Raw genomic sequence first — 27,296 nt, 5'->3', positions numbered from 1 at the left:
ATGCTTAGTCAGTCTATTACGAACCAAGCACAAGACAACTTATAACCTTGTAGTGAAGGATATTTTTCAAGTGAAAAATCGAATACACGAACAAAATTTTGACGTAATATTATACGTAGTTAGTGGAAATACAATTTTGGCGCCAAAAAGAAATAAACTTTTAAAAAGCGCAATTATTAAAAAAAACTTTTTTGAGAAATTTAAAAAAAAATTGAAATTTGAAAACATTGATTAAAAAAATAAAAAACGTTTTCTTGCTAAATAACAAAAAAGTGTTAAAAAATGGCTATAGCTTATTTTATACCAGATCAAGCCAAATTATTGGCGGGCCAACGTCAATCGAGAGCAACTACTAATTCCAGTTCCTCCAGAAGCTCTAGCAGCCCACAAACAACTTCCTCTAGATTAACGCATAACAGCAACAACAATACTCCAGCCAGTGAAACGGCCCCTGTTAATTCTAATGTTAATAGAGGTTATGGAACCACCATTAATATAACAGTGCCTACTTTTAACAACACCCCTCAGGAACCTTTGGGATGTTGGGATTTTCTAACACAAGTTTTTTGTCATGCCTTGAGATTTTACCATGAATCATCGCAACTACAGCCGACGGTCATACAAATATCGGTGAATTTCAATTCACAAACAGCAACAACGACCAGTTCAGCAACAACCACAGCAGACTCTACGGCAACCACAACAGCGACGGCCACAACACCAGCAACTACAGCAACTGAGGACTCTAAGCAAAGGAAATTTTCAAAACGAAAAAATTAATTTTTAAAATTTAACAAAATTTCTTAAAATAACTCTTAAACAACGATGTTTTTTTTTTAATTTTAAAAAAGTTACTTATATTTCTCTAAAAGCAAACAAGGAATTGTAGCCAGGATGTAAGGACTTGTTTTATTTTTATTATTATTATTTTTTTTTTTTGTAATTTGTAGCTTTTAGCGGCTCAATCAAAGCAAATTGTGATTCCAAAAAAGTAAATAGCCTAGTAATAAAAAACTTAAAATATAAAATTTAATTATTTTTGTAAATCTTTTTAAGATTTTTTATAAATAATTTTCCTTATTAAAAGAAAAAAAAAACAAACAAAAAATAACAGCTATAAAGTGATGTTTATTTTTTTATAAAATATTTTAAAGGAAGATTAGTTTTAAAATTACTTTTTTGGAAATTTTTTGTATTATTATTTTTTTCTATAAAAATAAGTTTTAACTAAAAAAACAGCTGCCTAGTAAAAAATAAAACAAAATGTAAATGAAAGGTTTCGTTTCGTAAGGAATTAAAAAAAAAAATCATTTAAAAAAATTATAAATATAATTAATCATACTTTTTAACTAAAATAAAAATTACACTTTTTTCAAAAAATTCTTAAAAATAATTGGCTGCATTATTTATTTATTTTTTGTGTTAGAAACAAAAATTGATGAGATTTTTTATGAAAAACATTTTTTCCAAATTATTGCAAAAAATTTTTAATATTTTGTTTTAAATTTAAAAAAAATTTAAAAATTATATTATCATGGAAATTACAACTAAATTATTCCTTGCATTTCTTGGTTAGTATATTTATTATTTTGTTAATAATTGAAAAAATCCTTAAATTAATTCCACAACAAATCAGTCTTGCAGTTTAAAATTTCAATAATTTTTTTTATGATTTTAAAAAAATATAAAAATATTCAATTAATTTTGAGATAAAGTAAAAAAGAATATGGGGATTACAAGGAATTTTTCTTTTCATTTTTTAGATTAAAATTCTGATAACTTATATTCATTATTTTTTTCAATTATTGAAAATTTGTTTCTTCAAATATTTTCAATTCATCTACTTGCAATAACTATAATAAATATAAACTTAATCATATACTTATCACATTTAACTAAACTAAATTTTAAATAAAAACTCTATTCTTAAAGATTACATAAAGAAAATATTTAAATAACATAAACAACAAATACAACTCTGTAAACGTAACGTACAAGATTATTCAAACCAATAGAAAACCATAGAATAAGTGCAGCTAATTATAAAAAAAATATTTTAATAAAATATGTTTAAAAAATAAAAAATAACAAAGACCAGCCACTACCAGAAACAAATAAAAATAAATAATAGTGTACAAACTATAGTTTAAGGTAAAAATTAAAATAGAACTAAATTCAACAAATCTCATTTATAATAATGTTTTTATTGAAAATTTTTTAGAAAAAAAAATAATTAAAAAAATTTGTTAAACTTTACAAAACAAAATATTGAAAAGTTTTTCTTGTCAAAAAAGAAAAAAAATATTTTTAATTTTTTCTTTCTGTTCAAAAATTTTGTTACAAAATATTGAAATTTTCAAAAGTTTTTTTCGTTTTTCTTCCAAATTGAATTAAATTAATTTTGTATATATTTTTTTAATTTAATATTTTTTATTATAAATGAGATTTCAATACTATTTTAAAATAATCCTACCGAATATATAAACTCATTTATAATAAATTTTAAAAAAATACATACTTTTAAACTCTGTACTGTCTATATTAAAATTTTAAGATTTTTGATACAAATTTATGTAAAACTAAAAACAATATTTGAAATAAAATGCATACTTACAAAGAAAATAAAAAAAAAGAACTTTAACTGTCATAATAACATGTGTACCTTACTCAATGTCTAATACATACCGTCTGGATTAATAATATTGATATTTTGTTTTTAAACTTTGTTTTTAATACAAATGATGAAGTTATATTTTGTAATATTTTTCCCCAGAAACAAAACTTCTTACCTAACTTCCTCTTTGCAGGTGATCGTAGTAAGTACTTAAATAACTCCCTATTTGTAAGCGAGCGTGACAAGTATTTGCCTCCAATTTCATTCACGTGTAAAATTAATGTTTCAAAATGCTATTGTGTAAATAAATTTTAACATTTTAACTCCTTGCTTAGCAATGTAAGTTTTTGCTGGGTATGTTTGAAAATATTGTTTTACTTATTTGTTATTTTGAACTTTAGTAGGAAAAAACCTCCAAAAAAATTTAATAATCTGCTAAATTTAATTTGTTTAATATTGAATCGTACATTGCCTTCGATATTTTTAAAAAATTCATTGATAAAAAACCCTTTTTTAAAAGAAGCTTTATACACTAGATGGAGGAAAATATGTCCTATTAAATTTAGTAGATGCATTTAGATAAAATATATTTATATCTAATTTTATTGCATGATAAATCTTATCAAGCAAATTGTGAAAAGTTAAGGTACTTTCTGAAGGATGTCGTTAGCGGTATCAAGGATAGAATAAATAAGATACGAGTATACTTAACATTTTTATAAGCTTAAAATCCTATTCGGGATGCTCAATTCAATGGAGCTAGGTGAAATAATATAACGATTTTACCCATTTTACCTGGACGGATATTCATTATATAGTAAATAAAATACTATTTTTTGAATTTTTAATATTCTAAATAAAAATGGTATGAGAAATATTCATGTTCATTCTATTTATGACAAAATTCATTCTATTTATGTATATATTTTATGTTTATTATGTACAGTTCTTTTTAAGCCTGAGCTTAAAAAGCTCAGGCTTAAAAGCTCTTGGGACAACGGCACACCGGTGTCCCAAGATTTTTTTAAAATTTTCTCAATTTAGAACGTTAATTTGAGTTCACCGCTACAGTAAATGGTTATTTCCGAAGAAAATTACGTTATTTTGTAGAATCGGATGTCACTACATTCTTAAAAGGATATCCGATATCCTTCGAAAACACTTTTTCCATTTTTCATCAAAAATTATCAATACACGTCAAAATTAAGTGTGTTCACCACCTATCCATAAAAAGTCCAGCGGTTTAGTTTTGTGCGTGAAAGGGTTAAAACAAAGTTAATCAACGATATTTGACACAAACTGATTTTTATACAATTTAAAACAAAGTCATATTTTTTAAAACCGCCCAACCAACTGCAGCTTTTTTGACTTTAAAATTTTGCTAATTTTTTTCTTAATAAACAATTTTAAACCTTTGCTATAGAAATTATTATAAAATTCTTATCGCTAATTTGATTGTACGTATGTATGGACAGCAATAATCAACCCAACAACTGTTACCATAAAATTTAATTAATGTCCTTGCATATGTTGCGGTAATTTCTTTACAACAATTACCAACATTTAATAACAATTGTAAAAAACAAGAAACCTTTTTTTCTCTAATGCAGAAAACAAATTTTAAACGTTTATGAAACACTTACTATTAAAAATAATTGTAGGCGTTAAAAATTCCTCACCTTATTTTGTAAGCAAAAAAAATCTAAATAACCACAAACTGACCACAAATATTTTTTTGAACATTTAAAAGGACTAACGGCAAGTCGCGACATATTTAGACACTGTAATTTTCCTGTAATTTTTTATCTTGACCAATAAATCTAACACTCTCTCTCTTTTCTTTAATTTTTATTTTCAGAGTACTCAAAGTGTAACATTTAAGGGTGCTAGACAGGTAAGGACTGTGCAATTAAATTTTTACCAAAATTCTATGTTTTACTGTTTCCGATTTTGTAATGAAGATAACAAACAAATTAGCGCTTGTATAAGAGAACGAAGTATGAAATGTTTGCATAATTATTTTCATTAAATTTTATTAGACTTCTCGGCAATATTAGACCAAAAATAAAAAGAGTGAAAGCCACAGTGACAATTGGGTTTTGTTTGTCATAATTTCAAAAAGTGTTATCTTTTCAAATAGATCATTTGTCACAGATGTTTGGTTTATTAGTTTTTTTTTTTATATTATTTTATAACAAAATCATTTAGTCCTGAAAGCTTTTTGATGGTAGTTGCTGTTGCACCACCACCGTAATGTTGTAAGTGGGGTGTTGAATATTATCTAAAGTGTGAGTTTCTGTGGTCCCAATCGTCCTGTTATTTCCGTCTTTTGTCTTTGACTTTTGTGCCTGGCAACCGAAAAAAACCTTATGATGACTTAACATTATATGATTGTGGTTAAACAAATGGTATTTAACCGTAACCTTTTAACATTTTTTTAACCCTTTCGATTCATTCATTCATAGAATTCATTCATTTAGTGTTTCTAAAAGTTTGTTTTTCATATTTTTTATATTCTTTATGATTTCATTGTCTGAGGCATGACTTGTTAGAATTTGTTAAAGTTTAATTGTGATGACATATTGGTCTTTGATGTCTATCTATTAATGTTTGTTCTTTCTTGTTTGCGGTTTAAAATTTTTCTAAATGTTAAATTTCAATTTTTAAAAAGGGGTAAGTGTTTAGAGGGAGCATTAGCTTGTTGAGTGTTGTTATCAGTAAGTAGAAAATTGAAAGGATTAAAATGCTGCTTAAAGAGGGTATTTAACAAATGTTCATTAATTAAAGCTTAACTAAGATCATAAATACGAAATATAATTACAAATTTTAGAAACATTTAAGCTTTTAAAAAGTACAAATGTTAGAAAATTTAACGAAATTTGTTTAAAGTTTGAACTAGATATATCTTTTTATCACCCTTGCTTGCTTGTATAAAAATCTACTATCAATCATAAGGCTCATTTTATCTCTCTTTGCCAGCCTAGTTTTTATTCGTACATAAGTTTCCAAAATAATGAAAAGCTCATTTTTCACTATTAACCCACGACTGTTTTAAAACTAATAATACTCTCTCATAAGCTCTATTGCTTAAACAGCTAAGTAAGTTCAAGAATTTATAAAAATGAAACTAAACCAGCCGGAGAGCTTATAACTCTCTGCCGATATGTGCTTTAATGCAATGGCCTACAAGAATTTGACACTAAGAATTTTCAAATAAAATCAAATAGGGTCTCAACTAAGAGCCCATAACTGGTTTAAAATTTATAATGCTCTTTCATAAGCTTTATTACTCTAACAGCTAAGCAAGTTCAGACATCTATAAAAATGATACAAACCCAGTCGGAGAGCATATCACTCTTTGCCGATATGCAACTTGACACAAAGAATTTTCATATAAAGTCAAACAGGATCTTATCTAAAAGCTTTAACTTTAACAAGAAGCATGAATTACTTTAATTCATTCGAAAGCTCTACTTTGAGCTCTATTACGTAATCTTCTAAGAAAGCTCAGAAATCTATTAAAAGAAAACTAAAACAGGCAGAGATCTGCCAATAACTTAGGGTCTCTTATTTAAGAACTTAATATTTATTAAATACAATTTTTATTATGAAAATAGCTTAGGGAGTTTGTCACCAGGAGACTTGCGATAACCGCCATTATTTTAACATTTTAAATGGTGAGAACTCTGTTTTATAAATTCACAAACTCCTTCTTAATCATTTCACATCCATAAATACTTACATACTGAGATCAAATTTGATAAATTACGTTTGCCCTTTCTCAGGTATGTAAAACACCACCAGCAAACCCAACACCCATCAATCGCTCTTCCTGGCAGCATGCCACAACAAAAGACCACACTAATTTTAATAAATGGACAACAGGCGTTTCAAGAACTGTAATGGCGGTGATATGGTTTTTGTCCAACTAAGAGACACTAACAGTGACACCATGACGTGAAAATTTTGGAATTTGCAACATTAGAAAATTAATTAGTAATAGTCACTCCTTCTTCTCTTCTCTCTAATGCTGCTACTTTGAAAGCAGCAAAAAAACAACGGAAATTACCAAGACATTTTTGTGTATAGGAAAACATGTTAGGAAAGGAAGGAAGTGTAAACACTCTATAGTTAAGGACACATTTTTTTGTAAAATGCTAATTATTTTACTCTAAAAAGTCATTTAATAATATTTTAAAATATTGAGGTTTTAAAAAGTTATTTTTGTTATTAAATTGATTAATTTTTAAAAGGAAAAAACCTTCTCGCTTACAGAAAAACCATTCCTTATCGCGGTGGGTAACTAATGAGACTCACACACTTTTATAAAAACATTGAGGGAAAAAAATTAAAAAAACAGATGATACACAGTTGGATAAATTATCTTGCAACTACTAATAAGTGGCACTGATTTAATGGCCACACGTAGCAACAACATTGTCTACAACTACCTAAGAAGAGCAAGACTTTGATGATATACTTGCCACACTGCGTGGCAACATACCCAGCACTTACCTATACATTTTGATAAACTCTAGAAAGGAAAGTCGAGAAGTAACATTATTAGATAAATGAAGTTAAAGAAGAACAATAAGTTTTTTTTTTTTGGTAAAGAACACTGTCTATTTTCAATTTCGTTAATGACCCAAACGCCGTAAAGCAATTTATACTTGAACTAGAAGAAAAAAACATAAAATCACCAAAGCAACCATTGAGCACAGCAACATTTTAAACGTCCAGTCATCATTAAACAGCAACAACTAAAACAACAACTCCATGGACAACGAACGGACGAATCGACTAACCATTGAAGCATTACGTCTATTTGTCTGCCCAAATCCAAGAAATGAAAAAAATATCCAAAAGAAAAAAAACACGATAAACGAACAAATAACTACAACAAAAATAGAGACAAATAATAGCGCAGCAGGACATTGACAACACTGCATCATCATACCTTTTGTTTGTGTCTCTACGTACGAACACTTATATGTATAACTGTATGTCTATTTGTGGAAAAAAACATTAGAGTAATAATTGACTCTATTGCATGTCGCCATAGTGTTCTTTGCACTAGACTTTTGGTAACATTGTTATTCTATTACTGAGTCTTGGAGTTTCTTTTAAAAGGGGGACAGTACGGACAGACAACAAAATTTCCTTTGGTTCTAACAAAATACGCAATTGTTAACAATTTGGTTCGTTTAGTGCACAACTGCATTGTTTAGAACATAAAAAAACACATTCTTTTTCCCTCCAAAAAAAATACCATCAAGACAATTAATCATAAACCTTGTATCAGTTCGGTGATGTTGCCCCATCATTGATAGTTTTTGTCTCTTTTTTTTAGTTTTTCTCTAACTTAAAGGCGTTCCTTAACATTTTTCTTTTCAAAAATTTTTTTGACTAACAACATTGATATCTTCACAAATCGTCTGCTAATTTTATGTGTTTTAATAAATTTTCTTGGTAAATTTTCCTCCAAAAAAATGTATCATCATTAATTTTGTTTAAAAATCTATTTTTTATATTATTTGTTAAGAATATCAATTGTTTGTTGTAAAATTTGGGCAGCAACACAAAAAATGAAATAAATGATAACACAAGCCAAATGTTGTGATCGAGTGTGTAAGAAATGTTTTGGTGGGTGTTAACATTCACCACTTGACGTCAGGTTTTATTCGACGATTAACTATTTTCATTAAAACATAAAAATGCAATTAAAAAATTAATCATTCAAGTTTAATTGTATTCGAATGAGTTTTAAAAAGATTTTTTGCTCAGGAAAGCCTCGATGTGACTAACTAACTAACTATCTATCTATCTATCTATCTATCTATCTATCTATCTATCTATCTATCTATCTATCTATCTATCTATCTATCCATCTATCTATCTATCTATCTATCTATCTATCTATCTATCTATCTATCTATCTATCTATCTATCTATCTATCTATCTATCTATCTATCTATCTATCTATCTATCTATCTATCTATCTATCTATCTATCTATCTATCTATCTAACTAACTAACTAATTAAATAACTTACTCTGAATAACGGAATTTTTAAAAAACATTTCAAAAGGATTCCAGAGACCGTGATTAAGATTTCCTGGGGAACTGAGGTATCTTTAAAAAAATTTTGTTTTTTATTTTTATAGGTTTTAGTATATTTACATTGTTTATGAGGCTTTCATACAAAAATGATGTCCACGGGACGATCTAATATATATCGAATATAATTTCAAATTTTAATTATTCTAAACTTTAGTTTACAAACCATCGCGGTTATGATGTATTTAAAAAATTCGGAATCGGTAGCGTTTTTAGAACGTACTCCAACTATGGTTGAACTGGCAATATATCTTACAGTTAAAAGATAACCAGAAATTGAAAAAATGAGGTGGTAAACACAATATTTTCTTTAATCAATTGACTAATACTTTTTAGTCCTTTAGCCTTTAAATATTGGTAAAATTTTAAAAGGCTTTTAACTGTAAATTGTTTTGTCAAATCCCCGTGATAATCAAAAGGATAAGGGTTACCCAACAGTATGTATGTATGTATAAAAGGATATGTGTGCGTAATACCAAGAGGCACGTCTTCTGCATGTTCGAGTACATTTATTGTTGTTGTTGCAACAACATCACTTATGTCAAATTTTGGTCTTGCTCTGCTTTGTAGTGGCATACAAAATTTGTGTTTTATGACTTTCAACGCTGCGTGTGTGAAAAAAGTTTTCGCAGTTAAACCAAAAACAAAAAAAGCAAAAGATTTTTCACAGTAACCCTTTTTCAGAATGGGTTGTTTTACATTTGACAGTAATTTGGTACCACCATTAAGTACTCATAAGTAAGTGAACGTATGTGTGTGTATGTATTTTATTTGGCAATAAGCTATAAATTACAAATTTCATTGATTTTTATTGATACAATTGTAAAGTCGTGTATTTTTAAGTGTTTTAAGTTATTGTCGTTTTGTTGGAATTTAAAAAAAAAAACAACTTTCTATTGTTTGCACTCATTGTAGTGGAAAATGTTTATTTTGAAAATTTCAAGAATTTTAAATTGTTTTTTTTAAGGATATTTTGTAAATGTTTTCTTAGCAATAACAATTGATTAATTTTTATTTTGATGTTTTTTTTTTTTTTGAACATAAGCAATAACAATATTTTTTTAGCAAATATTTATTGTTAATGCAACAAAGTAATTTGTTTTATGTAAAAGAGTTTGAAAAATTTATAGTTTTCTTTAAAAACGTGAGAAAATTGAAGAAAATTCTTAAATATTTACTTTAAATAACATTTTTCTTTTGTCTCAATAAGACCATAAGCTAATCAGGAATTTAATTATGGTAAAACCCCCCTTGTTTTAGGAATTTCTTTATTAGTTAATCATGTTGGAGAAAAACAATATTAGTTTTATTTTATTTTATCCTCCTTCCTAAAACTATTTGTGGCAAAGTATATTGTACAATTTACGTTGTTGTTGTTAGTGCCTTTTATGAAAACAAAGAAATGCCATTTACATGTTTCCACTTTGATATTTGATTTCTTCACTAATTGTCGTTGTCTGTGCTGAAGTTATTGAAGTCCATTCCTTTCTTTACTCCATTATATTGCGTTTCACTTTTACTTTTTTGCCATATGGAATTTCAAATTGTTTATATTTTTTTTTTTTTGCTTTAGAAAATAAATTCTCCTTTACTTTGTTGTTTTTATTATAATAAATACATTTCAAAGGAGGTCTGGGCGTATTTGAATTTAGTTTTTGGTATTTAGGTCAGTAGTGTGTTTTCTTGGCTAAACACGGAAGTTGATAATTATACCATTCAACCATATAAATATCTGGGTAAAATCAATAAAGATGAGGCTTAATTACATACTTGTAACACAATTTTATTTTATACAGAGACATTAATTTGTTTTGAGTTAAAGTGAAGATGTTAAGTAGTGGTCAGGCAGATGGCTGTTATATACGTGATTAGTTTAAATGGAGTAATGGAGTCATTGAAGTAAAACACAACTATATATTATTTAAGTTTAATACACATTTTCTTCTATTATGATGAATTTTAAAAATATTTAAAGATTTGCTTCAAAAATTGCGACTAAATTAACCGATCTAAATTGGCGTGGTACCTCTGATTACTTCTAGAGTAAAAAATTTCTTTTGATTAACGAAAACGATTACTATCAACTAGTTGGCTCATGTGGGTTTTTTTCGAAACTTGATTTTTCCAATTATTTGCCGGATTTTAAAAAAATAGAGTACACAAAGTTTTTGATATCCTGCTGACAAACTATAAGCCGGACATGTTATTTTAAAATTGGCGCATAAATTGCACCGTTAAAAAACAAACGCACATGTGTTGGCATAAAAAATGAAGTGGCTTTTCAAAAAAATGTTTTAAATTGAAACACTCAACAGGATCACGTGCAAGTATTTTAAAAGAACTTAAAAAATTTCTACACATTTTTAGAAAATATAAAAAAATAAAATAAATAACAAAAGAATTAGAAATATTTAACAAACTTTAAAGCAAACATTATCTTTAACTCTTTTCTCTCTAAATAAAACAATACAACAAAAATGATAACTTTATTTCGCTTTAATTTCCCTAAATTCGTTTGGCACGTTTTTAATTTAGTTTTGCTCGATTTTTCATTAACCAAACACAGACACAGAACCTTTTTGGCAACCAGTTATATTAGTTTGTGAACATAAAACAATTTTCACAATCCATAAGAAAAAAGAAGTGTAACAAATTATCTAACTACCAGAATTACAAACCAATCTTTGTTGCAATTTTTCTCACACACATTCACACAACAAACGTAGCTAAGGATAATGTGTACTAAATACTCATAAACAAGTCCTAATGCAGGATTAATCTACGCGCATTTATTGTCATACCTACCCATAATCTAGCACGTGACTCTAACCACTCGGGCATGTTTGTCATAACTCCGACTGTATTTAGTCTAATACTAACAAACAATTGAAAACTGTTAGTACCTACTCCACACAAAGACAAACAAACAATCAATAAAATCAAAATGTCACATGGTTACTTTTTCATTCAAACACTCACAGGATTTTTTTAGGATAATTTTTCATTTCGAGTATATGGATTAGTAGCCTGATTTTATTTGTATATGTATCAATGATTGCTAGCGAATTTATCTCTATATCAATAGTTAATACTTCATTATTCGCTATGCTTGATTTTTTTCAATCTTAATTATAATAAAGTACATTTTGAGCAGCATACTCCCCATAAATGATGGGATGGCTATCAATGTTAAGGCTTTCAGAATTTTAGCATAAAATCAATTTTCACTTTTGCATTAATTTCTTTTTTGTGTAGGGAAATTGTTATAGTCCGTTTTTAATGAAAATATCCTGTCAATTTTAACAATTATCAATAGAGGAAAGCATTGTGTCATTGATTATGACAATTAGCATGACGCGTGTCCAGTCAGCTTTTGTGCGGACGACATAAAGAGAAAAATGCTTGACCGGTACTTAAGTGCTACTTGTGTTAAAAATGCATTTTTGTAGCATTTTTTCAAAGAACCGTTCATGTATGCAAATATTTAAATAATTCATTGAAATGAGGGAGTTTGCTTTTTTATGAGACATAAAAAGTATTTTGTTATTTGTGTAAAGTTCAAAAAGTTCATCATTTAATTAGTTACAATTGGCCAGTTTTGATTAGATGACCATCACAACTTGAGTTTAACTATGTTAATATAAATGATGTTGTAGATTATTGATTGTTATTTTTTATGTTAGTATATTTAACGTGGGAAATAATATTAATGGGAATATGGCAAATAGATGTAAAAATAATTTCCAAAAAAATTTTCATTAAAAAAATTTTTAATGTCCCAACGTTGTATACTAGTTCAGTTCTAGTTTAGTTCAGTTCTAGTTTAGTTCAGTTCTAGTTTAGTTCAGTTCTAGTTCAGTTCTAGTTCAGTTCTGGTTCAGTTCTAGTTCAGTTCTAGTTCAGTTCTAGTTCAGTTCTAGTTCAGTTCTAGTTCAGTTCTAGTTCAGTTCTAGTTCAGTTCTAGTTCAGTTCTAGTTCAGTTCTAGTTCAGTTCTAGTTCAGTTCTAGTTCAGTTCTAGTTCAGTTCTAGTTCAGTTCTAGTTCAGTTCTAGTTCAGTTCTAGTTCAGTTCTAGTTCAGTTCTAGTTCAGTTCTAGTTCAGTTCTAGTTCAGTTCTAGTTCAGTTCTAGTTCAGTTCTAGTTCAGTTCTATTTCAGTTCTAGTTCAGTTCTAGTTCAGTTCTAGTTCAGTTCTAGTTCAGTTCTAGTTCTAGTTCATATTATTGTCAAAATTTAACACTTTTTTCAATTTTATTGTTGCCATAATTTCAAAAATGATTTAGTTCTGCTTTTGCTACACACACTCACGAATTATAATTTAAACACTCTCTCAACCATACATGGTAACACATGTCAGCAAACGAATTAATCGAAGAGAAATGATTTATTTACGCTTTTGGTAGCTGACTCCTGTAGTTGATGCTTGAATGCCTTGTTAGCACCCAATTCACGAAACGCAACATCAAGTAGAAAAAGGGAAAGGGTTAAATTTTCTTGTAAACACATATGAATAAGTAACTAAAAAGGAACCCTTCAGTTTTCTTTAATTTATGGTTATTTAGTTAAAAATTTTAAAAACGGAACTGCTTTAGAAATAAAAAGAACAATAAAAAATAAAAAATGAACCACGTAAAAGGGCTTTTATTGGTTTCTTAAATTGTTGAATTTTTTTAAAAGATGTTGTTTTATTTATTTCTAAATATTTTATTAATATGAATTGATTTAAATTTCTTTATTTTCATGTTTTTGGTAAATCAAATTATAATTGTTAAAATTTTTAGTTGTCAGGAAAACTACCCTTTTTTAGCAAAAAGGGCCTGGGATTTTTTTTGGGTTGTATTCTTTTTCACTGCATTTTATTGCATTTTTATTGCTGCATATTCCCTTTTGGTTTTTATGGCAAAAATTGGAGTTTTGCAAATCTTTTGTATTTTTTTTATTTTCATTATTTTATATTTTGACTTTATTTTGATTTGTTTTGAAAAGCCAATGATTGATTTCAATTGTTTTGAAACATGCAAAAAGGTTTTTATAGCTGGATGTGCTGTTTTCTAAATGCACAATTCTTTAAATAGATTTGATGGAATTCTGATTTTTATGAGTTTCACTTTTTATAGGTTTGTTATTTTTTACGATCCAGGTTAGTATTGCTTTGCTTTTTTAGTTGCAAAAATCCTTTTTTATAGTTTAGTGTTAAATGGCAGCTGTAGTGAAAAATTCGATTTGTTGCAATAAAACCTTTAGGATTTGAAATAAATAACTAAAGCAGCTACTTTAAAAGTGCTTTTGTGGAAAGTAAGTTTAACTGTATTTAAAGATTTATTTTTTTATTTATTTTCCTCTAAAAGTAAATCGTGTTTTTTGCCACCATACTTTTTGTTTGTTCACTTTTTTTTGATTTGCATTTATTTGTTCAATACCCCTGGTAATCATCAATCTCTGTCGCTGTTGTCTACCAAAAATATTATACACTACACTTGTTTTGTATAAAAAAACAAGTCTCGAAATTTTCACAAAAAAATTGCATGCATTTAAATTAGACATTTAAGTAAGTGTTGTACCACCCACTCAACCGCCAACCCACCAACCAACCAGTTGTTACATTTTGTGTCAAAGTTTTGAATATAACACGCTATTCTTTGGAATTTCAGCGTAACAACAACTACATCATGCATAATTTGTTTAACATTTTTTTATTTGGTTTAACCAATATTTTTTTAATAAATTTTTTACCGGTTTTTCTCTGTTAAACAGAAGAGGGAAATGTGCAAATAAAGTCATTCATATTCTATTAGTTTTAATATCGATTGGGAATTAACATCAAAATAGAAAACTGAACTGAACTATAAGTGAACTAGAACTGAACTAGGACTGAACTAGAACAGAACTAGAACTGAACTAGATCTGAACTAGATCTGAACTAGATCTGAACTAGATCTGAACTAGATCTGAACCAGATCTGAACTAGAAATAGAACTGAACTAGAACTGAACAACAACTGAACTAGAACTGAACTAGAACTGAACTAGAACTGAACTAGAACTGAACTAGAACTGAACTAGAACTGAACTAGAACTGAACTAGAACTGAACTAGAACTAAACTAGAACTGAACTAGAACTGAACTAGAACTGAACTAGAACTGAACTAGAACTGAACTAGAACTGAACTAGAACTGAACTAGAACTGAACTAGAACTGAACTAGAACTGAACTAGAACTGAACTAAAACTGAACTAGAACTGAACTAGAACTGAACTAGAACTGAACTAGAACTGAACTAGAACTGAACTAGAACTGAACTAGAACTGAACTAGAACTGAACTAGAACTGAACTAGAACTGAACTAGAACTGAACTAGAACTGAACTAGAACTGAACTGGAACTGAACTAGAACTGAACTAGAACTGAACTAGAACTGAACTAAAACTGAACTTGACTAGAATTGAACTAGAACTGAACTGGAATAAAAGGTCATTAATCTATTATTTTTATACAAATCCCTTACTACTCTTAACCCGGTGACATTCAAACCTTTTTCATCAAACATCGAAAAAAACAATCTAAATGTAAACCATAATTAACGGTTTTGTTAAATTACAGTAACACTTCCCTGATGCAAATACTGAAGAAAAAAAATTGTAAAAACGATTTAATTAAATAGAAATCGAAAGTCATTTTGTAGAAAATAAAAAAACCGTAACTGACACCTAAAACAATCATTAATAAGACTTAAAGAAAATTTAAAAAAAAAACAACAGTTTGCTGTAATTCCCAGAATATTTAAATTAAACAAATGCAGAACAAGAAAATAAAAAACAAATATTTATATGCGAATGTTTAAAACAAATAAAAGAACAAAAGGGTTAATGACACAAATAGACAAAAAACGCATAAAAACCAAATCAAAGGTCTATAAAAACAAAAATAAACAAATTAACTTTACTGATTAATGATGTTTAATACAGAAAACCATAAAACTTGTTTTGGCTGATAAAAAAGGATTGTTGCAAAGGTATGCAAATTTTTCGAACAAATAAAAATCCTTTCTTGTTATATTGAAATCAAAAAAGAGAAAAAAAATAACTTTGCATAAAATCATTAATTAAAATGATTAAAGAACCAGCGATACAATGAATTGCAGAGAAAAGGAAGATACAGCACAATATGCAAAATGTTAAGGGAATGAGTCCTTTTTTTAAAACAATTGACATGTATGTAAAAAAAACATTAACAAACAAAATATTGCGTTTGTCGCAATAATCAAAGAAAAAAAATAAACGAAATTATGCAAATTTGTTGTGAAGTTTGTAATGTTGTGTCAAAAAGGCAATTTACCATAACCAAAGTAGAAAAAAACACACACACATCATACATACATAATTTCCAATTATAAATTCATTGAAATGACATTTAAGTTTTCTTTTTTTTAACACACAATTTTCACCTTATGAAAATAAAAAGAAATTTTAAAAAATACAGTAAACAATCAAGCCACCAACCAACAAACCAAACCCATCCATCCGTCATCTTTATACATCACAACATCAACTACATATTCATGGTAGGTAATGCATTCTGGCAGTAGCAGTTAAATAACTAAAAGGCATTATAGTACTGAGTGTTAATGATATTTTTGGTTTAAGTGTTGAAAAAAAATATATAGAAATCAGGAAAAATGATGCTGTGACATATTTTTTATTATGAAAATTAATGAGCTTTTGCAAAAAAAAAATATATATTAAAATCATCTAACTACTTTTTGTTTGTTTTCTTTTAAAAAGGTAAAATAGAAACCCTCCCCTTGTTAGAATTTTTCCAAGTTTTGTTTTATTTTAATAAGAAATAATAAATGTTCATTTTATCATTTTAACATTCTCATGGTAGCAATATGCAAATTTTATTAGATTTGTTCTGTATATAAATAAAATTAAACTTATTAGTTACCGCAATAGGGAAAAATTAAATACCAAAATTGTTACTTACACTCAATTAATTTTAATAAATACAAAATGAACAATTTGAATTATACCTTTCAAAATAAGTATATTTAAAATTTACTAGACTTAATTTCTGAACTACTAAGACAAGTTATTTTCCTTTTTTGCATTAGAAAAGGTTCTTAAATTTTTTTATTTTATTTTTATTTAAAATGAATTTGCTAGTTTTTGGGGGGAAATTGTTAGTATTTCAGTAAATGTTTCAACATAAATCTATTGTTGATTTTATCTTTTATTAAAAAATTACTTATTATTGGCAATAATTTTTTAAAAGTGATCTAAATGTTCCAAAAAATGGCCTTTTATCTAGATTTCCATAAATAAATATTTTTTAGGAGAGAGTGAAATAAACAATAATTCTAAAAATTATTTGAAATGACATCACAAATATAAAATAAATGTTTGTCAATTTATTAAGAATAAATAACAATAATAAACGTAAATACATCATTCTTTTTATATATAAAGCATATAATAAAAAAGTGAAAACGTAAGGGTGGTTATTTTTTGAGTAACAACGAATTTTTGATACCCTGCTTTAAATGTGACACATTTCCATTCATATAGAAATAATTCAGAAATTTTCTAAAAGTCTTCGTTCAGTTCTAGTTCAGTTCTAGTTCAGTTCTAGTTCAGTTCTAGTTCAGTTCTAGTTCAGTTCTAGTTCAGTTCTAGTTCAGTTCTAGTTCAGTTCTAGTTCAGTTCTAGTTCAGTTCTAGTTCAGTTCTAGTTCAGTTCTAGTTCAGTTCTAGTTCAGTTCTAGTTCAGTTCTAGTTCAGTTCTAGTTTAGTTCTAGTTCAGTTCTAGTTCAGTTCTAGTTCAGTTCTAGTTTAGTTCTAGTTAAGTTCTAGTTCAGTTCTAGAACTGTTCTAGTTCAGTTCTAGTTCAGTTCTAGTTCAGTTCTAGTTCAGTTCTAGTTCAGTTCTAGTTCTAGTTCAGTTCTAGTTCAGTTCTAGTTCAGTTCTAGTTCAGTTCTAGTTCAGTTCTAGTTCAGTTCTAGTTCAGTTCTAGTTCAGTTCTAGTTCAGTTCTAGTTCAGTTCTAGTTCAGTTCTAGTTCAGTTCTAGTTCAGTTCTAGTTCAGTTCTAGTTCAGTTCTAGTTCAGTTCTAGTTCAGTTCTAGTTCAGTTCTAGTTCAGTTCTAGTTCAGTTCAAGTTCAGTTCAAGTTCAGTTCTACTTCAGTTCTACTTCAGTTCTACTTCAGTTCTACTTCAGTTCTAGTTCACTTCTGTACCTAAATTTCAAGCTCCAAAACTGTAATATTTATTATTACTAGCTTTATTCTGGAGGACCATCTGTTAATACTAACACTTAAAGGTAGAGTACATAAGAGAACACATTCACAACAACAAAAATAACAATAATAAAACTATACCCAAGAGTATCGTACAAAAAAAGACCTATCCTGTACAATGTACCCTCAAAATCTAACAATAAATATCAATATTTTAGAAAAGAAAACTTAACTACTGATAAGAAAAATATTACTTTTTTTATTCTTAAGATCCGATTGTATTTTTTTGTATTCTGAGAAAATCTTCTTGTTATTTACAAATTTATACATCCATCCCAAACAAATAAAAGTTCTCAAGATTATGTAAATTTTCTTTAACTCAACGTCAAAAGTCATTAACATTGGTAATTCACACCTCATTATACATTCATGCGAAAATGAAGAAAAGTTTTTCTTTTCGTGTATTATTTTGGAAACGTTTTAGTTTCTTGATTATGCGGGTTTTTCTTTTCATTTATTTAATATTTATAGTTTTTACCCAAACACAACCCCTTTCTGGATTGATATGGTTGGTATTTAATCAAAATATAAATAAATATGTATTTCCATTTCAAATACTTAACCCCTTGATATTGAATTAACAGTTTAGACAATAAAAGGAATTCATCACTTCTATGATCATAATTGATGGTTTATCTTGATTTACGTGTTGATTTTCTACGCTTCGTTTTTTTTTTTTTTTTTTGAAAAGCCATTATAGGCCCGCATATTTAACCAATTTTAGAAAAACTCTTAGTGTGTGGTTGTCTAAACTTAGAGTAAACTTAAGTTTCTTAAAGGTTTTAGAAGTTAATTGTTTATTTTTGGTTAAAATTGCGGTCAGTTGTTTTTTTTTTTTTCAAACAAATACTTTTTTCATTTAGCTGTTGGAAAAGCAGGTGTTGACTTTTCCATCATTTTCCTCCAAAAACTTTCCCATTTTTAAAATCTTGTCTATTTTATTTTATGCCTTTTTCAACGGTCATTGTATTTTATTGTCCAAAACATATAAAAAGTATCCTTTCTACTTTGAGTCCTTTTAAACAGCTATTTATCTATTTTAAAATTTACGATCTTTAACGAATCAGTTTAGTAAAGCTTTGTTAAAAGGACTGTTTGTCTAAAATTGACAAATACATATACTATCATAAGTTTTTATTACACGAAACACTTTTAAAATGAATGATAAACGAAAAAAATCTCTTTTAAATGATAAAATCCCCCACTCATATGGATGTTATAAATACAAAGGATAAAGATGATAATGAGGTCATTAAAGTAAGGGTTGCACTAGAAAACAAAAACTGCTACTAAAATACACATGTGAAGCAGAGTTTTAAATGCAACACAAAAGAAATCTAATCAACAACTTCCGTTTATGAGCATTTTAAAACTCTGACAAAAGTGATAAAAATTTTAACTGATTATGATTTTGTTGTTAATTTACGATAATGAGTAATAAAAATAATTCAAACACTTTGACCAGGAAAAAAAGGACACTTTCAAAGGTACTTTTAACTAGTGAGTGGGAAAGTACATTGCACTAGTTTAAAATTTTTAGGGTGTAAATTTGTTGCGCTTTAACAAATTTTGATTTTTTTCTAGTTTTCAATAGTTCATGCCGCATCTACCACATGGGTCATGTTTATTTTATGTGTGTGTGTATCTGGTTCTATGAGGGTTTAAGTGTTTTTAGGTTTTCCAGTTTGCCTTTTGTTTACTTTCGGCTTTTGCTTTTGTAGTTGTCATTGGTTGGTTGGACTCCTTTTAAAGAGCCCTAAATAAATATGTCGATTGAAATAATCGAATTTGTTGTCAATAATGCAGCGTAACCAATGATCTTTTAAAATGTTAACACTTTTAAAAATGAGACATTATTACTCTTATATCTATAAAATAATTAACGCTCAATTAAATTTTAAAAAATCAGTTGAAATTTTATAAAATGAACGTAGTGCAATAAATGTTATGATTAAAATGTCTTGATATAACAAACTAAAACTAACTTCACAATTTCCGAAATGTAAAATTCTTTAAATTCATTTTCAGGAAACTATTACAGCTCTAGTGCTGCCCTCTTTATTAAGCTTTTAATATGATTATTATTAATTAACATTTACTATAAATTTGTTCCCTCAAACTTAATTAATTTAAACCGCCATCTTCATGATATAAACATAAATTTTTATTCATTGCAATAAAACTAATTCTACCCACATTTTGGTGGGAGTAAAATTTCTAGTTAATCTTAGCAAAAATATTTTACTACCAACTATTTAACACTTATGACATTTTTTATTTACATTCACCACCTGCAAGGTTTCTATGGAATTTTATGACTTCTTTTGCTTCTGGTGTTTCCTAGAGAGGATTAGCAATAGTTTTATGTTTATTCTACTTATTCTACCAGTAGCTGTGACTGCATTAAGTAGTTGTGATATTAAAATATTTTTATATAAAAATCATTAAGATGTCGTAAATTTGAGTTAAAAACGGATTTCTTATTTAATTACTTAAGTTTCAGGAAAAAAGGAAATTGAAGAACATTTAAAGAGTATTACTTTATTTCCTTTTCATATTTTTCTAAAAGCTAATGTAAAGAATAAGACGAAAGTTTTTTTTTACAAAAAGTTTAAGACGAAAGTTTTTCTGTACAAAAATTTTAAGACGATAGTTTTTCCGTATAAAAACTTTAAGACGAAAGTTTTTTGTACAAAAACTTATGATTAAGCTTTTCCGTATATAAACTTTAAGACTAAAGTTTTTCTGTACAAAAACTTTAAGACGAAAGTTTTTCGATAGAAAAAGTTGAAGACTAAAGTTTTAAAGCTTAAGTCGAAAGTTTTTCTTTAAAAAAAGTTTAAAACGAAAGTTTTTCTTTAGAAAAGTTCAAGACTTCAATTCAATTACTTAAGTTGCAGGAAAAAAGAAATTTAACAAGATTCAAAGAGTATTATTTTATTTCCTTTTCATATTTTTTTCTAAAAGTCCTGTAATGACAAGCTAGAGCTAACAGTCAGAGCTTTAAAGAAAAAGTTCATGACAGAAGCTTTTACATAAAAGGTTTGTGTAAGAAGTTTTACTACAGACAAATACTAAGACGAAAGTTTTTCTTTACAAAAAGTTTAAGACGTAAGTTTTTCTGTACAAAAACTTTAAGACTTAAGATAAAGCTTTTCTTTATATAAACTTTAAGACGAAAGTTTTTCTGTACAAAAAAAAACAAAGTTTTTCTTTAGCAAAAGTTTAAAACGAAAGTTTTTCTTTAGAAAATTCAAGACGAAAGTTTTTTTAGTAAAAGTTAAAGATTAATGTTTTTTATAGAAAAACTTTCGTTTTGAAGAAAAATTTTAAGACGAAACTTTTTCTATGAAAAAGTTTAAGTCGAAAACTAAGACAAAAGTTTTTATGAAAAAAGTTTCAGTCGAAAGCTTTTTTATAGACGACAATAAAATCGAAAGCTATTCTATAGTGAAAATTTATTTCAAAAGCTTTTCTATAGAAAAAGTTTAAGTCAAAATTTTTTCTGTCAAAATTTTTATAGTTAAAGTTAAAAGTTCAAGTTTTGTTTCAAAAGTTTAAATGGAGAATTTTGATATATAAAAGTTGATGTCTATAAGGTCAAATCAAAGCTTTTCAATGAAAAAAGTTTCAATCGAAAGTTTCTTCATAGGAAACGTCGAGTATTATTTTAAACGCATCAAATGTTCTTCTATGCAAACTTTGTGACAAAATTTAAAATTTGTGAATAAATTTAATTAATTTATGTAACGCCACTTATAATGGGCGTGGTTTAAGAAAATGAACCAATATTTCTCAATTTTCTTAACTTCTTATCAATGTTTAAGATTTTCTAATTACAAAAAAAAAAACATTTCCTTTTGTTTCGGTAATTTCTATTTCACTAAATCTTTCACTTTATTTAATAAAATTAATTAATTTTATGAATAATTACAGAAATTTTCACTAAACAAAATTTATCTTAAGTTAAACAGTCATTTATCTTTATAATGAAGAAATAAATAGATGCCAACCAAAAGTACAAGGAAACCTAAAATCAAATCAGAAAATCACGTGTCAATTTTAAAAACCCAAAAGGGAACATTTAAAGAAAATGAACAACACTTGACAGTTTTAGAATTGAAATCTTTAAAATTGTTTGTGCTCAACCAAGAGACAAACACTTCAAATACTTGTGTGGATATTTACAAGATGTCTTATTAGGAGCAGCATATGATGACACTAAGAAAGAAAAAGCAGAACATTAGATAATTAAGTGTCAACTCGGCACAAAGAGACACATATCTTAGAAATGTCACAAGAGCACTGGACCCCTGTACCTTAAAGAAGGGTTTATACAAGATTTTCTTATCGCGTTCCCCCTTTTCGAAACAAAACTAGAATATTTTAAATCTTCAATCTTTGACTTGAGACACGTGTTATGAAATTTTTCAAAAAAAAGAGAAATTTTCAAATTTTTGTTTTAAAAATATACTTTTTCATAATGATTAGTATGACATTTTTATTATTTGTTGAAGTTGGGGTTACAGCAAATTAAATTGTTGGCTTTTAGGCATGACATGTTTTAATATTTTCCCTAAAATTATACATATTTTTGGTGGGTGTCAGTGTCATGTGTAGAAAGGCCCCTAAACAAATACGCATAATATGTTGAGCAATGATATGGTTGTCACATGTTGTCCTAAAACTAATAGAAGCGTGTCTGGGGGCAAATATGGTGTTAATTATAAAATTTTTAATTATTAGATTTTTTATTTGAAAATTTTGCTGAAAATTAATTGTTTATTGTGTTTTTGAAGACATTTTCTTAAGAAATCATTAAAATAAAGAAAATTTAATGGTTTTTTTGAAAGAAATGAAAATTTTAATTGATTTCGATGTTTTATGAGTAGAATTTTTTCCCCTAAAAATAAATTTATTTAATATTAAAGTAATAATATTTTCAAACTTGTTTGTTTCAAAACTAAATTCTCTTTTGACCAGTTTTAATATGTTTAAGGATATTTTAAGTTTTCAGGACTTCATAGGGTTCTACTAGGTCTTTAAAAAGTCAAACATTATCATGCTAACAATTACCAATTTTCTTAATTTTAAATATTTTCTGAATAAAGCCTTCATCTTGAACCATATTTTCTTTAGTCTCTTAATGCCCCACCACATCCTTTAACTTTCCTACCATTTCAATATTAAGGATAATTAATAAAATTTGTCATCCTTGTTACATTTTTGTTGATGAGACAATCAACCATTATTTGACTGATTTCTTGTGTATGGAATATAATTTGTTATTTTTTTTTCTTAAAATCATTCATGTAAAGTTAATCCTTTTTGTAATCATTTTCTAGATTGTTTCTTTTTTTTCACTATTACAACTCTTATCATTATGATTGTATGATTTTTGATGCGTCTTTTAATATTTACGAGTATTAATACCAACAACTGACATAACTAATTATGAAACGTGACGTTATTCGTTACGCCTTCATATTATGATTTTTATTAATGATCTTTCAGTTTTTGGGTCTTTTAATTTTTATTAAAATAAAGCAAAAAGTCATTAAGTGGCATTTCAATTTGTGGAATTAAGTAATGTGTGGTCTAATAAAATATACAAAAATATTTAAATTATATTTCATTTATAAATTGCAATCCAGAATGGAAATAAGAAGAATTTCTGTCACTATTTTTATATAGAAAAACCTTCTTTGTATTTAAAAGCCTTTTTCAATAGCTATATTCTATAGAAAAAGCTACTGTGAAGACTTTGTGTATGAGAAAGTATTATATAAAAAGATTTTCGAAAGAAAAGCTTTTTTCTAAAATGTTGCTGTGATAAAAGCTATTTTTAAATATTTTCTATAGAATAAATTTTTGTAAATTTTTTATTAAATACATTTTTTCAATGTTAATTTTTAAATAAAGCTCTTTTCAAAAATATAAAAGCTTTTTACAAAAGTTTATCCGGATCAGCGCATCTCTGCTCAAAAATACTTCTTTAAAAAATATTTTTCAAAAATCATATCAAAAAGCTTGTTTTAATCATTTTTATATGTATATAAAAGCTTTTTTCAAAATGCTTCTAAAGAAAAGCTATTTTCATAAGTTTTTCTATAGAAAAGCAGTTTTCTAAAATTCAAGTAGAAAATCTCCTTTTGCAATAAAGCTCTTTTTATTTCTTTTTTTTTTTAACACAAAATTTCTTTTCAAAAGTTTTCTTATCAAGATTATTTTTTCAAGCATCTAATATTTCTTATCAAAAATTGTTTAACAAAAACCCATTTAATGAATTCTTTTATAAAAAGTTTTTCTTAGAAAAGCTCTTCTCAAAGGGAACAATTTTTAAAATTTTTGTATGAAAACTATTCGGTTTTTGTTATGTATAAGAGTCAAGAATTTTAATTAAGTAAAAGATTTTCAATAAAGAAAAGCTCTTTAAAAAATATATTTTGTTCTAAATTCTTTTATAGAAAAGATTTCTTCTAATAGTATTTTCATTGAAAAGGCTTCTTACAAAAATATTTCTAAAGAAAGTTCCTTCTTGAATATTTTTTTTTTTGTAGAAAAAGCTCTCTTTTTGTAGAAAAGACATCTTCCAACATTTTGACCCCTTGAAAAAGCTTCTTTGGAAAGAGCTTCTAATTAAAGTTTTACATAACTTGCACAGAAAAAAGTAATAGCGTAATGGTAAGGATGAAACGCTTGATAAAGTTCTTCTATAACATGAAATATTCTATATACATAGCTTCAGATTCGACTTATTCTACATCGAAAGTTTTTCAATTAAAATAGTTTTTCTCCTAAAAGACACAAATTTACGAAATAAAATAAAAATTTTTAAGAAAATATAAAAAAGTTTTATTTTTTTTATATTAAAGGAAAATTAAAAAAAAAAATAAAATTATAAATTCAACATCTTTTTTTTATGGATTTTTCCACTACATTAAAATTTGCTTCCAAAAAAAATGATAACCTCAAAAGTGTTTGTTTTTTTCGGCACAAAATGATGCTCTGAAACCGGTTATTTTAACCTAATTTTTCGAACAGGATAAAATAACAAAACAAAAACGTTTTAAAATAATGACAAAACTAAACAAAAGAAAATGTAATAATTTCCGCTTCATATGACCGATGGTCATAAATATTCAAATTTTGTGTTGATACATCCCAAAAAAACTAAAAGGAAACCAAAATCCTGTTTTAAATTCATAATTGCTAAATAACTTGCAACAGGATGCTGCAAAGAAACATGTCAAGCATCAATCATAACTATGGCGTAAAAAATGCATCTTAAAATTTCTTTAAGTTTGTATGAAATGAAAAAGGGATCTTATGTTTTGGACAAATTTGCATAAAAAAGCAACAATTGTTTTTTTACATTTTTGGTAATTGTATTTATTTAAATAATTTACTACTTGTACAAGACTACTAATTATGTTGAAATGAATAACGTTTACATAAATTTCAAATATGAGTCCCATTAGGGTTGTTTAAATGGTCTTGTACTGGTCATGTTTTTTTTCAAATGGTACTTCCTCTTTCTTTGGTTTAAGTTGGTTTAATAGATTAGTCTTTCCTTTAGTCCTTTCAACACAATTGTCATTGTCATCATTATGGCATTCATTATCCCAGTTTAGATGTGGTAATGTCCGTCTGTCTATCAGTTGGGTAAGGGTTTTTTAGGTACCCCTTTTGGTTTTTCTTGTGAGGATGTTTATATTTATTATTTTAGCTTTTATGCTATGTCCTAGGATTGAAGGCATAAAGGGTTGTTACTAATGTTTCAAATTACCAAACTGTTGAATAGTCATTTAATTTAATGTTTTTCATTCTTTTTTTTCGTTTTTGTGTGAAAAACAAGATTTATTTAGTTTGAAAGACTATTTTGCACATAAAAGGGTTAAATATTTGTGTAATTTTTTTCGAACTGTTTAAAAATTCTATTAAGAGATCATTTTTATGCTTAATGGGGCAGCATTATGTAAAATGTTACCGATATTTATGATCCTGGTTTTGGGTTGGCATTAATTTTGTTATGGTTTTGTAGATTTCTTTTATAAATTAGATGTTTTTAAATTTATGATGGTTGGAACAAAAACCTAAAAAATTTTTTGTTTTATATGCATATGTATAAGGAAGCAAACAATTATAAGGAATCCAGAAAAAGTTCATAAAAAAAATTCTCTAAAAAAAGTTTTTTGTATGTACAAAATATTTTTTTAAAGGTGAGCTTCCGACAAAAGTTTTTCTAATTAACAACTACTGACGAGAGTGTTTCTATAGAACAGAACTTATCTTTTTCACAAAAAGTTTCTAATGAACTTGTATAAAAAGTTTTTCTATAGAAAAGCTTCTGGCAAATTTTTTCTATAGAAATGCTGCCTTCACAAAGTTTTTTTTTTTCATAGAAAATCTGCTGATAAAAGTTTTTTTGAAAGGACATAACAAAAGTGTTTCTTTAGAAAGCCTCTGGACGATCAAAGCACTTGAAAATTTTTCCATAGAAAAGCTCATGAATGTTTTTACATAGGAAAGCTCTCGAGAAAAAGCGTTTGCATAGAAAAGCTCCTGATCCTATATTAAAGATCTTGGCAGCACTTTTTGTAAGAAAAGCTCTTAACAAAAGGGTTTTTTATATAAAAGGTTCTTTTTCTTTATCAAAAGTTTTAGATTTGTCTGTTAAAAAGTTTGTATTAAAAAGTTTTCTTTAAAAGAAAAATGGTTGAAAATATTTTTATAGAATAGTTTTTTTGTAATTTTTGTTTTTATAAAGAAAGTTTGCGCTTTATATATTTCAGATACAAGTTTTGAATTAAAAAGCTTTTTGTTGTATTTAATTTAAGTTGTTTTTATTTTTTATATAAAATGCATTTTTTCCATTTTCGCTAATTATTTTTTTATTACTTTTTCTCTACAGTTCAATATCCTTTAGGTTTATGACTTGAGATTTTTTTATTCACTTTATTTTATTCCTTAATGACATATCGTCTCATGGCGTGACCTGCATTAAAGTACAATTACTTGCACCTACAAAATTTTATGACTAATGATATTTTAACAGAAACAAAAAACTTTTATCAATTGTCTACCATCAATAAATTAATGCAATATCCTTTAATAGTCTATGGAAAGAAAAAAACAGAAGCGAAGAATTTTTTAAATAAATGACAAAACAAATCAAATATTAACAACTAAAATATAAACATTATAGTGTAATATGAACCTGAATGAAATCAACGTAATCATTATTGTCCAAAACATTAAATAAAAAGCCATTT

The 27,296-nt window shown here is 26.9% G+C and overlaps 1 protein-coding gene and 1 non-coding gene across 2 annotated transcripts in view; both read left to right on the top strand.

Annotated features, from left to right (window-relative positions):
* LOC111675231 overlaps positions 1-27,296 on the top strand; it is a 266,694-nt gene that overhangs the window by 153,603 nt on the left and 85,795 nt on the right. Inside the window, exon 5 of the transcript XR_006940948.1 lies at positions 4,473-4,508. This is a non-coding gene — a transcript (uncharacterized LOC111675231). The remainder of the gene's footprint in view (positions 1-4,472; positions 4,509-27,296) is intronic.
* On the top strand, positions 23-1,106 carry LOC124418462 (cell death protein Grim). Its single transcript, XM_046951232.1, has one exon. It carries the CDS (start codon positions 283-285, stop codon positions 778-780), a length of 498 nt encoding a protein of 165 aa, XP_046807188.1. The 5' UTR covers positions 23-282; the 3' UTR covers positions 781-1,106.

Source organism: Lucilia cuprina, chromosome 5, assembly GCF_022045245.1.
Source record: "Lucilia cuprina isolate Lc7/37 chromosome 5, ASM2204524v1, whole genome shotgun sequence".
In the NCBI taxonomy this organism is placed as follows: Eukaryota; Metazoa; Arthropoda; class Insecta; order Diptera; family Calliphoridae; genus Lucilia; species Lucilia cuprina.
This window is presented reverse-complemented; position numbering and strand designations above follow the sequence as displayed.